At 50.4% G+C, this 13457-nt stretch overlaps 1 protein-coding gene across 1 annotated transcript in view; it reads left to right on the top strand.

The window, feature by feature from the left end:
• TRPC5 (transient receptor potential cation channel subfamily C member 5) overlaps nucleotides 1–13457 on the top strand; it is a 75894-nt gene that overhangs the window by 40464 nt on the left and 21973 nt on the right. The window contains exons 5-6 of the mRNA XM_027835528.1: nucleotides 2031–2353; nucleotides 9599–9794. Of these exons, the coding sequence (XP_027691329.1) occupies nucleotides 2031–2353; nucleotides 9599–9794 (519 nt within the window). The remainder of the gene's footprint in view (nucleotides 1–2030; nucleotides 2354–9598; nucleotides 9795–13457) is intronic.

The following is a 13457-nucleotide window of genomic DNA, read 5'->3' as shown; positions in this document are numbered from 1 at the left end:
TTAAATGCAGAAAATACAGAAGATGATAGCAGAGACCAATTCTCTGTGATCACAATATGAAAACAAGCTCATGGCCTCTAGGCTCGGCATCCTGCCCAGTCTAGAGACTCCAAAAGGCTCTGAGGAGCATGACACTTAATGAAATCTGAAAAGTGGAGAGGGGCAGGCATTAGCTGCCTTCAGTGGGGGCTAAGGGCCCCCAGAAGCACATAGCAACTAAAGCCAGACCTGAATCCCCAACAGCTGGCATCCCTACGGTGTTTGGAAGGTCATGATGAAAAGCAGGGCCACAGTAATGGCAGGGGGCGGGGCAGGCCTGTGACAACCTTCATCAGTGTGTGGGGACTCCCTGCACTGATGTTGTTTGGCAACCCCCTCTAGAGTCTGAGAGATTTGCCTGGAGGGTCATCAATTTGTAGCTAGAAGGGACCTTAGCACTTGTCAAGTCAAGTGAGGCCCAGGAAAGTTCCAGCAGAAGGGCTGGGGCTGGAGCACACCCTGGCACTTCTGACTCCCCGTCCAGACTTCTTTCCATTGGGCCATACTCCTTCTCTGGGAAATGAAGTGACTTGCCCACAGTCACACTCTCAGGCAGGGATAGTGGCAGGGATAGAATTCACACCTCACCCCTGGACTCAGTAGTGTCATCATTCTATCCCAGAATAATCAAGACAGCTGTTTCTAAGGCACTTTTGGCTTTATAAAGTGTTTTCTTTACAATGCTCTTGGAAGTTAGGAAATGCAAATGCTGTTGCCCCCATTTTACAGATGCAAAAACTAAGAGCCGGAGAGGAAGGACTTGGCTAAGGTCATGTAGGTAGTGAGCACTGGAGCCAGCTTGTTTCAAGCAAGAAGGAACCTTAGAGATCATCTAAATTCTCACACACACACACACACACACACACACACACACACACATTTACAGATAAGGAAATTGAGGCCCAAGGAGAAGTGACTTGCCCAAGGTCACACAGGGAGTAAATAGCAGAATGAGGATTTGAACTCATCTCCTCACTTCCAAGCCCAGCATTCTTTCCATACTGCCTCTAATAACACCTCCCTATGATACTTTGAGGTTGGCCAAGAGCTTTCCCATCAGAATCTTGTTAGGGAGGTAGCAAAAGTATTGTTACCTCCACTTTCCAGATAAGGCAGTTGAGGTTGAGGATGTCTGGGGTACTGGGGCAGAATCCAGGCACAGCTGTGCCACGGACACCAGAATGGGGAGACTTGGGTCCAGTTAGATGCCAGCTCAGCCACAGTCTCACAGCCAGTAAGCACTTGGGCCTGGATTGGAACCCAGAGCTTCCTGACTCCAGCACCAGTGTGAGCAGGAGCTCAAGGGTTGAATTCTAGAGTAGGAAACTGTCCCTCTCACGTTCCAGCCACCCTGGCATGCATTTCTCCTGCCACCTCCTGCTTAGGCTTGCTAGGTCTTGCACTTTGAATGGACATGTTCAGCTGTACTGTCCATTAAATTGTGTGCTCCTTGAGGGCAACGACTGCCTTTTGCCTCTTTTTGTATCCCAAGTGCTTAGCACAATGACCTTGCACATAGTAGGCACTTGATGTTTATTGACTGATTGATTGGAGGTCAGAAATCGGGGGTTCCCAGGGCTGGATGGCAGCTGATAGCACATGAGGCTTCTCAGTTAGGGGCCCCTAGGCCTGGCTCCTGCCCTCTTAGAATAAAAACTGGTTATTAACAATGTGGGGAATCTGGAGAGCCTGGCTTTACTGAGTGCACTTTCCCAGTGTAAAGAAGGCCTCCACCCCCAGTGGTTGGGGGGTAATTACTTGTGGTTGAGTAGTTACCATTGATAAAGCCCTTTCATCCCAGGAGGTTGGCCCTGGGGAAAGGATTAATGAGGGCCTCCTTGGTTGAGGTGGTGAGAAGAGTGTCGGTGGCATTGACTGTTGGGGTATTACTGTGTACATGGCTGCCTGATTTATGCATGGGCATTAGTGTTGGGGAGGGGAGTGGGATGGCCCCGCAAATGCTCACTGTCTTCATTTATTATTTCTTTCAGTACAATGGTTCTCGTCCCAGGGAGGAATGGGAAATGTGGCACCCAACCCTGATTGCAGAAGCCCTCTTTGCGATCTCCAACATTTTAAGTTCCTTGCGCCTCATATCCCTGTTCACAGCCAACTCCCACCTGGGGCCTTTGCAGATCTCCTTGGGGCGCATGTTGCTTGACATCCTCAAATTCCTCTTTATCTATTGCCTGGTCCTGCTGGCTTTTGCCAATGGACTGAACCAGCTTTACTTTTATTATGAGACCAGAGCCTCTGATGAGCCTGATAACTGCAAGGGGATCCGCTGTGAGAAACAGAACAACGCCTTCTCCACGTAAGTGCGCCAGGCCCTCAGCCCTGCCTCTCTCCCTTTCCTGTCCTCTTTCCTTAGACTTTTCCTCTTGGCCCTGGTAGGAGCTTCAAGATGACTCCTGGTCAGCCATCTGTTTGCTACTGCTTCAAGAAAATGGAGCCCTAAGGATCAGGGCCAGAGTTGTGGGGAAGCTGAGGGGGGTTGGCACAAGAAGGGCTGGAGGCAGAGTGCCAGAGTCCATGGCTGAGACCAAAGGGCTAGATGGACAGAAGAACTATGTGGACAAGCCAGTCAATTCTGGAAGCAAGTGGCGCTTTTATTTGGCCCAGTGACGGGAAGGACTTAACAAGGAAGCAGGAAGCAGGGACACGCAGTGAGCTCCTGGCACCTCTGAATTAGGGCAGCCCACTCACACCAAGGCTTGAGCTAATACCTCTAAAGCATGATAGGAGAGGGATGCCACCAGGGATCCTTGGCCAGGATGTCAGCAAAAGAGAGTCCTTAGTGGCCGAGGACTTGTAGGGCGCTCAAGGTTGCCCCCAAGCCAGGGCAGCTTGGTCTCTTGGCAGTCACAGCAGCTCCAGGGATGCAAACAGCTCAGGCACTTGATAGGGAGGACAGGGGCCCTCCTGCAGGTGGGTCTGCTTGGTTTCACATCCCTGAAGTCACAGGCAAAGGATACGGCAATCAGCTAGGAAATTGGATATTTCTAGCTTAGAACAGAAAATTCTAGCTATCAGAGGTCCAGAAAAACCAGAAAATTTTTCAGACTACAAGGAGTCTCTCTGTCTCTCTGTTTCTGTCTCTCTGTCTCTCTCTCTCTCTGTCTGTCTCTTTCCCTTTCTGTCTCTCTCTCTTGCCCCTCCTCTCTGTCTTTCCCTCTCTGCTCCATCTGTGTGTGTGTCTCTCTCTCACCCTCTCTCTCCCTCCTCTCTGTCTGTCTCTCCCTCTCTGTCTCTGTCTCTCTCTGTCTCTCTCTGTCTCTCGCTCTCTTTCTCTCTGCTGGAAAGCTAGCTCTAGACTACGTTAGTCATTTCCTTTGTCTTTGAAGGCAATGAATGAACTGCTGGGGGCTGGATTATTTCTATGACTCAGAAAGGCAGCCCACAGAGTGAAATTGCAGCCAAGGCTGTCCTGTTTCTTTGAACAGGTTTCTAGCAGAGCCAACCTCCCCATTCAGAGTTTAACCAATAGATGGAGTGGGGTGACCCAAGCCCAGTGTCTTTACCCCATAGAAAAGGGAGAATACGGCCCAGGAATGAGTGTGCCGAGAGCCCTTAGAAGGGAATGGCCATTGGTCTCCTTTAGGAGTTAGCTGTGCAAGTCAGAGGGAAGGTCCCAGAAGAGGGGTGGTAGCTGAGAGTGCTCCCTCCCTGAGCCTCCCAACCCTGCTAGGGAAAGGGAGAGGCAGAGCCTCTGTCACCCAGGCCCCTTACTATATCTGACCCTCCAGGCTTGGCATCCAAGGCACACCCAGTCGCTGTGCTGTTCTCAAGGCCTAGTGTCCAGAGCACACCCAGCCCTTTTGCTAATCTCACTGTACTTTGCTGGTCAGCCTCTGCTCATGGGAAGCTCTGCCTTCGTGGACCTCTCCAGCTGCCAGGACAGTTGCAGTTTTTCTGTACTCCAGTTTGACAAATGCTATTTCAGGCAAGCAATGAGAAAAGAATCCCAAGTCAAGTCAGCAATAAAAAGTCCAAGCATGATCCTATCTCCCCAGCAGGCACTGGTCCCTTCCTGAGGCCTAGGAATCTTCATGAGCCACCCCAGGGGAGGAAGGCCAGTGTGGGAAAGCATAAAGGGGCTTGGGTTAACCCTCAGCTCTTTAGCCAAGACAAGTCAATAATGTATATACAGTATCCCCAGGGATTGGTGCTGACAGGATTTAAAGACCTTGGAGAGATCCTTAGCAGGTACCAGAAGTTTAGCAGAGGTGACTTTGGAAGCAGAGACCTGAGTTGGAACCCTGAATCTGCTAGGTACTCAGTGTGTGATGGTGGGCGAGTCACCCTGCCTCCCAGGGCCTCAGTTTTCTCATGTGTGAGGTAAGTTCCTTGAAATCTGGGATTGTTTCACTTTCTGTATTTGTATGCAATGGACAAAGGGCTTTGATCACTCACTCATTCACAGTGACTGGTGCACAGTACGTACATAATAGATGCTTTTTGACCGACTAATGAAGGGATTGGACTGCATGACCTTAGAGGCCCCTTCCAGCTCTAAACCTACGATGTAGCTGAACGCCATCATCAGAGAGGGCAAATTACTCACTGAAGGTCACACTTTACATAAGGTGACTTGGGGACATGAATATCCATGTATAAGGTTGGACAAAGCCAAGTCTTCTGACTCCAAGCAGTGTAGCCCACTCTTTGAATTCAATCAGGTGCCAGGCACAGGAAAAACAAAGACCAAAGTGAAAGCCCCTGCCCTCAAGGCACTTACAGCCTACCTGGGAGAAAACAAAGGGGTCACAGATAATGAAGTACAAAATATAAGCAGAATCATTGAATGGGAGATAGCTGGGAGAATGAGGACTGGCCTCTTGTAGGAGGGAACTTCTCTTTAGCTAGGTTTGCACTGTCTTCATTTGCCATCTTCTCCTCTCCATCTGAATTGGACCCAGTGGTTATCTGGGGAAGGTCCTCTTGGGGTTGTGCCAACCCTGGTACCATCTTGCCTCCAGCCCAGCCCTTTAAAGCCACAGGACAGCTTTGGCTCTAGGAACCAAAGGCATAGACCAAACAGGATTAGAAGAAAGGGAGCAAAGCTTGTGTTAACCCCCTGGACTCTGAACAGCTGCCTCAAGCAAGTCCGTTGGTGCTAGGCGCTGCTGTGGGATCGAAGCTGTCTATGGTCCTCCCCACAGTGGCTGTGGGGTCACATCCCCTCCCCTCAGCTTGGGCTCCCCCAAAGTACTTGGGTGGGGGCTCAAATCCCAGGAAGTGCCATTTGTCCCCTTCAAGGCATTAGCTGCCAGGGGGCACGTGAATGGGAGGCTAGCCCCCTGCCTAAGTGCCCTTTTATGCAGTCCACACTTAGGAAGTTTATTCAGTGTCCAAGGGGAGCTTGGCTCAGTGATTTGTAACATCCCTGATGCTGGCTGCCATTGTGTGCCCATCACATGCCCAGCACCTGCCACACAGGCAATTGCCACCGCCTGGCCGAGCGAGAGGCCCCTCTCCTTGGCTTGGCCTCAATTAATTGAATTAATTATTTGGGGCGTACAAAAGTTTGAATGTGATTGCCTTCCCCCTCCTGTCCTCTACCCCTCGGCATTTTTAAGCCATTAAGCAGTGGCTGCAGAAAAGGCCTTGGTTTGGTGGCAGGTAAACAGAGAAAGGTCATGACCTTCCGAGGATCGAGAGCTAGTCTGAGCCCTTCCTTCTTCCAGAGATGGGATTCGAATCCAGGTCCCTGACTCCAAGTGTGACACTTCTCTCCACACTTAGCCTTGCTCATTTCCTAACATGTCCTTAGTGCTTCTGAGTTGGCTTAATGCTACCCCTTAGGGCTGCCTGTTTTCACTGCTGCAGCTCCTAACAAACTGCCAAGCTGCCCTCCCACCTCTCCTTGGGCATCTCTAGCAACGGGACCAACGTCGTTACTTCTTAAGGCCGCCCATTCCACTTCTGGACAGCTCCCATTGCTGGGAAGTTTGGCCGACGTTATCTAAGTACGAGGTGACCTAGGAGAAGTACTCCGGAGGCTGCTGCTGGGGCCTGACGTGGAAAACCGAGTTCAAATCTGCCCTCTGGGTCTCAGTCTCCTCCAAGGCCCCTTCTAGTTCTAAGTCTCTGATCCTCCTAAGTTTGTACTCAAGGCCCTTCACCAGCTGGACACTCTCCACCTTATCAAAATCCTCCTGTTTTCCTTGATCTCTCCAATCTCACTGGCAGGGATGAGCTCTGCCGGTTCTCTCTGAAAGCATCAAGGGCAGCAAAGACATCTTGTTATCAGACCTCCCTAGTTCTGAACATTATGCGGCACGGTACGATGAAAAGAGCACTGAATTTGGAGTCAGGGGACGTGGATTCAAATCCTGCTTGTCCCTCAGTACCTCTGTGACCTTGGGTAAGACACTTCCCCTCCCTAGGCATCAGTTCCCTCATTTGCAAAATGAGGGGGGTTGACCAGATGACCTCTAAGGCCTCTTGAATTCTAGCTGCCTGATCCTCTCTCTTCTTAGCTGTCGTCTACCTGGTCATTGAGAACAGGCCTCAGGAGTCACTCCCTCCAATCCTTCTGGTGTCATCTTAGAAGTAAAGGCCCCTTTAAGCTCTGACATCTCCCTATGGAGGCCTCTCGGCCTTTGCCTGGAATGCTGGAGGGTCATCAATTTGTAGCTAGAAGGGACCTTAGCACTCGTCAAGTCAAGTGAGGCCCAGGAAAGTTCCAGCAGAAGGGCTGGGGCTGGAGCACACCCTGGCCTTCTGACTCCCCGTCCAGACTTCTTTCCATTGGGCCATACTCCTTCTCTGGGAAATGAAGTGACTTGCCCACAGTCACACTCTCAGGCAGGGATAGTGGCAGGGATAGAATTCACACCTCACCCCTGGACTCAGTAGTGTCATCATTCTATCCCAGAGTAATCAAGACAGCTGTTTCTAAGGCACTTTTGGCTTTAAAAAAAAGCCCAGTTTTTCCCCATATGCCAGGTTTACCCTGAGACATGATCTAGTCGAACCTGTAACTGAAGGAAAACGCCACAGTAACACCCAAAAAGTGCTTAGCTAGCCTCCCTTTGAAGGGGACAAGAGCCCACCACCTCCAAAGGCAGCCCATTCCATTTTGGGGTGGTTCTGATTGCTAGGGAGACTTTCCTGACATGCAGCCTCGATTGGTCTTTTTGCAATTTCTACTCATTACTTTTGGTTCTGCCCTCGGGGTCAAGAAAAACAAGTTTAATCCTTCTTCCACAGCTAGGGAATTGAGGGCCTCTAGGGTGCACCATAGTACACAGAGTGTTGGGCCTGGAGTCAGGAAGACCTGAGTTCAAATCCAGCCACAGATACTTCCTAGCGGTGTGACCCTAAGCAAGTCATTTCACCTCTGTCTCAGTTTCCTCATCTGTAAAATGGGAAAAATAAGAGCACCTACGTCTCAGGGTCATTGTAAGGATCAAGTGAGATAATATTTGTAAAGGACTTAGCATAAGTTGCCTGACACATAGTAAGCACTATACAAATGTTAGCTAATAGAGCCAGTCTTTTAAATCCTGTGGAGCAAATGGCCACTGAGCTGGTGTCATTTAAGACATGCTCCAGAGGCTAACAAATCTGCTTCCTGTGTCTGCCCCTCTACCCTTGCTGTCTAATGCCTAAAACTCCACCAAGTGGGCTTTATTCCTTTGGTTCCAATCAACGTTCCTTGTTGCAGTGCAATAACCCTAGGAATAACCCTTTGGGTAGGGGCAGCTAGGTGGCACAGTGGTTAGAGCTCTACCTTGGAGTCAGGAGGACCTGAGTTCAAACCCGGCCTCAGACACTTGACACTCACTAGCTGTGTGACCCTGGGCAAGTCCCTTAACCCCAACTGCCTCATCAAAAACACCCTTAGGTCAGTCACATGTGAAAGAGCTTTATCAGACCCTTCCCTGAAAGAAAGACTGGATGGGCCCCGAGGCAATCCACATTGGGGGTCCTGTGCGTAAGACTGCTTGGCCAGAGAGGAGAGAACCAGCAGCAACGGTGGGGCTGAGGTGGGCTCCGTGTCAGGAATGTCAGGAAAAAACTCCCTGTCCCACGGAGCATTCCGAAAGAGAAATGAATGGGCTGCTGAGGCAGCACGTGGGGTGGAAAGCGCTGGGCAAAGGCTGTCCCTCGTTCTAGCCGTGGGGCTCGGAAGGGCAGTGTGGGAGCCACAGGGGGCTGGCGGCAGTGCTGAAAACCCCCACCGAGCAAGCAGTGACAGTGCTGGTATCACTGGCTCAGCTGCAGTTTGCCAGCCTCCTCTAGTGCCATGCCCTAGACAGGACGGCCCCCAGCTGAGAGAAAGGGAAGGAGGAGCTAAGATTCGGCAGAGGCCAAGCTACAGCCGTGACAGCCATCCAATCATCAAAGACGCAGCAGGAGCCCAGGTCCAGAGACCTTTGTTTTCCCCTTAAGCCAGACCTCTCTGGGGCATGGCCTCTCCACCTACCTTGGCCTTGGCTTGCCCCATTCCTGCACCTGGAGTGACTCTAGATCTGCTGGGGTCCTCCTATCCATCCTTGTTTTGGGCCATGAGACCGATGCCAGCTTCCCACACTGAGCAGCCTCCAGCTTGCGCCGCAGTTACTGGCAGAGGGAGAAAAGCAGGGGCAATGAAAAGATGCCATCTGTGGGAAGCAGAGGGTTTGGGATGAGGGGAGGTGCAATGCAAGGAGGAAAGCCCTCTGAGGCCTAGAATGACCTGCTCCCCTTCCCCTTGTGCGTGGGGGGTGGGGGGACAAAGCAAATGTCCTTAAGAGCCAAAGTAGCTCAAGCTTGTCAATCCTTCAATCATTCACCAAGCATTTATTAGTCACCTACTGTGTGCCAGGCCTGCAGATACAAGTCCAAAGAATGAAACCATCCCTGTTCTCAAGGAACTTACATTCTAATCAGGAAGGTAACCAGGCCACATCCAAGTACGTAGAGCCTGCCCAACATAATGTGATCAATACAAGTCTGTCCAAAGGAGTTGGGAGGAAGGCACTGGCAGGTGACACAAGCAGGCGGGTGCGGTGGAGAATTTATAATGACTGAGAAACCCAATGCGAGCTACACGATTTATTAGCAAAACAGGCATAATACATGAGTCGATGGACTCCCCAAACAGTCCAAAGGCCCTGAATACAGAGTGAGACAGATTTTTATGTGTTAAAAATAATCGAGTAAGACCAATTAATTAAAACAACAGGATACAAAATTGGATAATCTGATTTCTAATTGGAGGGAAGATTAGGGGGTTTTCAAGTTGGGAGGGGGGAAGAGTGAGTTTTGGTCAAGTTTGGAGAGGGTGGGGAAGTTTTGATTTTAAGGTCTTTCTTTTCCCAGAGTGGAGTAAGGAAAGGCTTCATCTAGAGGGTCAGGCTTGAGCTGCGCCTTATGGAAGGACAGGGGGTCTTTGAGACAGAGGGAGGGAGAGAGGGAATGCATTCCAGGTCTGGAGGATGACCAGCTCAAAGGGAATGGACCAGCCCCTCCCTAGGAGGAATGGCATTAGACCGTGCCCCATCTCTTCCCCCCTCTTTTCCCAGGGAGGCCTAAGAGAATAGATAACAATGCTCTCTGTGTCCTTCAGGCTTTTTGAGACCCTGCAATCGCTTTTCTGGTCGGTGTTTGGACTTCTGAATCTCTACGTCACCAATGTCAAAGCTAGGCACGAGTTCACCGAATTTGTGGGCGCAACTATGTTCGGGACATATAACGTCATCTCCCTGGTGGTGCTGCTGAACATGCTCATTGCCATGATGAACAACTCCTATCAGCTCATCGCCGTGAGTATGCCGCCCAAGCCTCACACTGTATCACACCTAAAAATGCCCCTGGAGGCCTGCTTGATAGCAGCCATTGTCATGGTCAGTGTCTAGCACTGACAAGGCCTACAGCCAGCAGCCTGCCACATTGGTGCCCAGGGCTGGAACCAGGGCAAGCCACCTTCTCCTCTGTCTGCCCGATTGCTGAGGGAGGTAACAGTAGAGAAGAAATTGCTAGTGACAGGCTTTTGATCACAAGACAGGCAGTGCCGGGCAGTGGGGCTGGGGCTGGACTTGGCAATAGAGGACTTGGACTGAAATCTCAGCTCAGCCACCTCTTACCTGGGTGATCTCAGCCAAGTCAAGCAAATCCATTAGGCCAGGCTTCGTCCAGTCATTTTAACTGGGAAGTGGCCTGGTGAGGTCTCTGGCTCCTCTCTCCTTAGACTCAGGCTTGTGGGAAGCTCTGGGTCCAAGGCTGCTGGAGGCTTCCCAGACTACGAGCTTGTCTCTGCAGGGCTGGGGTGGCCCTTATGTCCTCATAGCTTGTAAATCTGTCTCTGCTGGGGCTCACAGCTAGCTCACATGCTCATGGAGTGGCTGCTTCTGCTCAGCACCTGGCCAGGACCCCACTCGAGGCTGTGGCCAAGTAGCCAGTGCCCCTCCACAGACTGTATTTCAGGTCTGGCCACCGTGGATGTCCTCTCCCTCTGGCCCTGCACACACCGCAGTCAGCATGACCTTTCCTTGTCCTGGGAGGACAAGCCGCTGCTTCTCCTAGAGGGGCCAGCTCCCTCCTCTTTGGAAGGAGCCTCCCTTCCACTGCCTAGCCTCAAGTGTTCAGTGGTCTTGTCAGCCGCTTTCCTTTTCTCTTCTGCAGCACGTCTGAGTCACATCAGCAGTCCCATCTGCCACCTCTCATCTCTTTCCTCCTCTGTTCTCACATTGAAACCCTTCTTCCTTTTAAACTTTGTCTTCTAAAAGGGAGAGCAGCCAGCACTCTGAGCAGAGATTGTGGGCATTTGGCCGTGGCAGGGCCTCCAGACTCCAGGGCCAGCACTCTGTCCCCTGCACCACCTAGCTGCCCTTTAAGATGTGGCCCTCTCCTGATTCTCTGACTGCTCTTTCTTGGTCTCCTTTGTTGATTCTTCATCCAGGTAATGCCCACTCACTGTGGGTATCCCCCAAGACTTTGTCCCATGTTCTCTTCTCTTTCAGGTGCCATGGAGTCAACTATCATCTCTCTGCAGCTGACTCCCAGCTGTCTATAGCTAGTCCCACTTTCTCCCTGAGCATCCATCCAGCAGCCCCAACTGCCTCTTAGAAATCCTAAACTGTATGTCCTGGAGGCATCTCAAATTGAATCTGTTCAAACTAGAATTCATTATCCTTCCCCCCAAACTCTCCCCTCTTCTCAACCCCCCTATTATTGTGTTTTGTTTTGTTTTGTTTTTTAGGCTATTGGGGTTAAGTGACTTGCCCAGGGTCACACAACTAGTAAGTGTCAAGTGTTTGGTGTGAGGCCCTATTTGAACTCAGGTCCTCCTGACTTCAGGGCCGGTGCTCTATCCACTGCACCACCTAGCTGCCCCCTCCTATTATTGTTGAAGGCATCAGCACCCCCCCCCCCCCCATTCCCCCAGGTTCCCAACCTCAGCAGCATTCTCCACACCTCATTCACAGTACCCCCATGTCTAACCAGGGGCTAAATCTTGTCATTTCTCCTGTACATCCCTGGCTCTCCACTAACATCACTGCCTCCCTGGTTCAGGCTGTCAGCACCTCACTGCCCAGACTCTGTTCACCTCCTAGTTCATCTTGCCTCAAGCCTCTCCTCACTTCAATCTACCCATTACTCGTTAACAGAATGACTTTCCTAAAGCATAGGCCTGACCATGTCTCTCCTGTATACACACACACACACACACACACACACACACACACATTCAATAACCTCCAAGATCAATACAAGCTCCTCTATTTGGCTCTGAAAGGTTTTCGTAAGCTGACTTCATCCCACCTTCCCATTCTCCTCACCCTTGACTCCCCTCCAATGCTATTCTTCACAGACAGCACTCCACCCCCAGTCTCTGTCTTAGTCCCCTTGACTTCCTTCAAGTCTCACCTTTCCTGGTCTCCTGAGCTATGAGATGACCTTCCATCTACTCTGGCTACATCTTGGATGTGCCTACTTATTACCATTCGAATGTGACCTCTCTGAGGGCAGGGGCCTCGGTTTTGCCTTTCACTGTATCCCCAGCACTTAACATAGCGCCTGGCACATAGCAGACCCTTCACAAATACGTTCTGATTGATTGATTAGCAAGTGAGCCAACAGACCCCCAGATCTAGGAAAGAAGAGTTCCAAATCAGGATTAGTGACAAGGCAGCACTCTCAGCCCTGGCTGCCAGGGGCTGCTGACTGTCACCACCATAGCAGGGGCCCTGTGCCAAGAGCATGCTGCCCACTGAGGTCTCAAGAGCCCACGGGAGTCACAGAGGTGACAGCCCGCTCCCTGAGCCTGGCCAAATTCCACTATCTCACTTAATCCTGCTTTGCATGAAAGAGAAGAAAATCCAAGAGAGCAACAGATGAACCAGGACTCTTCTTCCATTCTTGCTGCTTCTTCTTTCTCTGGCCTGATATCCCTCTGGCTTTCTCCTGGCTGTTGGAAATTGTGGAAGGCACTGATAATGAAATGGTGATGTGTAGCAGGAGACAAGGAGGTCGGCCGGGACTGCGTCTGTCTCAGAGGTTCGTGAGATTTAGAGCTACAAGGGACCTTCAGGCCCATGGTCTAGTGGAAAGTCTTGCCTTCGGCATTAGAAGGGTCACCAAAGGTCAAGTCCCAGCTCTGCCACTTAGTAGTTATGTGATCTTGGCCAAGTCACCTCCCTTCCCTGGCCCTGTTTTTTCATCTGTAAAATCACTCAGTTAACTGAGGCTCAGAGATCTGAAGTGATTTGCCTGTGCTCATGTAGCCAGGAAATGTTAAAGGTGGGATTTGAACCCAGGCTTTCTGATTCCAAGCCAGCACTCTATCAAATATATGTAAATGCATAATTTATGGAGAGAGAGAGAATATGGAAATGGGAGAGACGGAGGGATGGGAGAGAAGGAGGAGGGAGGGGGAAAGAGAGAGGGAGAGAGAGAGAATTTCTTCAAAGTAAGGTTAAATTCTATAATAGATCTGCATCTCATTAATAGGGAGAAACCTGTTGCTGGGGCAGAAATATTAGAAACCTTGGGATGACGTGGTTACTCTCTCCTAATTCATGATAGAGGAGAGGAAAACCAGGCATAGTTTGATATGCATCAAAATTCGAGCAGGCCGGCACAGTGGGCCACAGGTTTTGCAGGCTTGGATTTGAGGAATTCTGGTTTTCAAAGATTCCAAGGTATGCTAAGTAGGATCCCATGGACTAAAATCTACAGGGAAATTCAATCTTGGAGGGATGGAAAAACTCTCAAGAATAAAATTCTCAAGACACTAAGAGAAACAATTGTAATGAGGAGTAAAAATGAGAGTTGTTTGAAGAGACCGATGTGGATGCATAATGAACTCTCACCAACTTAGACTTAAGAAAGATAGGTACAGAAGATGAAAGGAAAGTAATAGAGGATGACTTTAAGAGCATGGCAAAATGCTGTAAAACAAATGTTAAGAACGATCTGAGACAAAC

The sequence above is a fragment of the Vombatus ursinus genome, unplaced genomic scaffold (genome assembly GCF_900497805.2).
Source record: "Vombatus ursinus unplaced genomic scaffold, bare-nosed wombat genome assembly UNPS02004337.1, whole genome shotgun sequence".
Lineage (NCBI taxonomy): Eukaryota > Metazoa > Chordata > Mammalia > Diprotodontia > Vombatidae > Vombatus > Vombatus ursinus.
The sequence above is the reverse complement of the archived record's forward strand: the minus strand, read 5'-3'. Positions and strand labels throughout refer to the sequence as shown.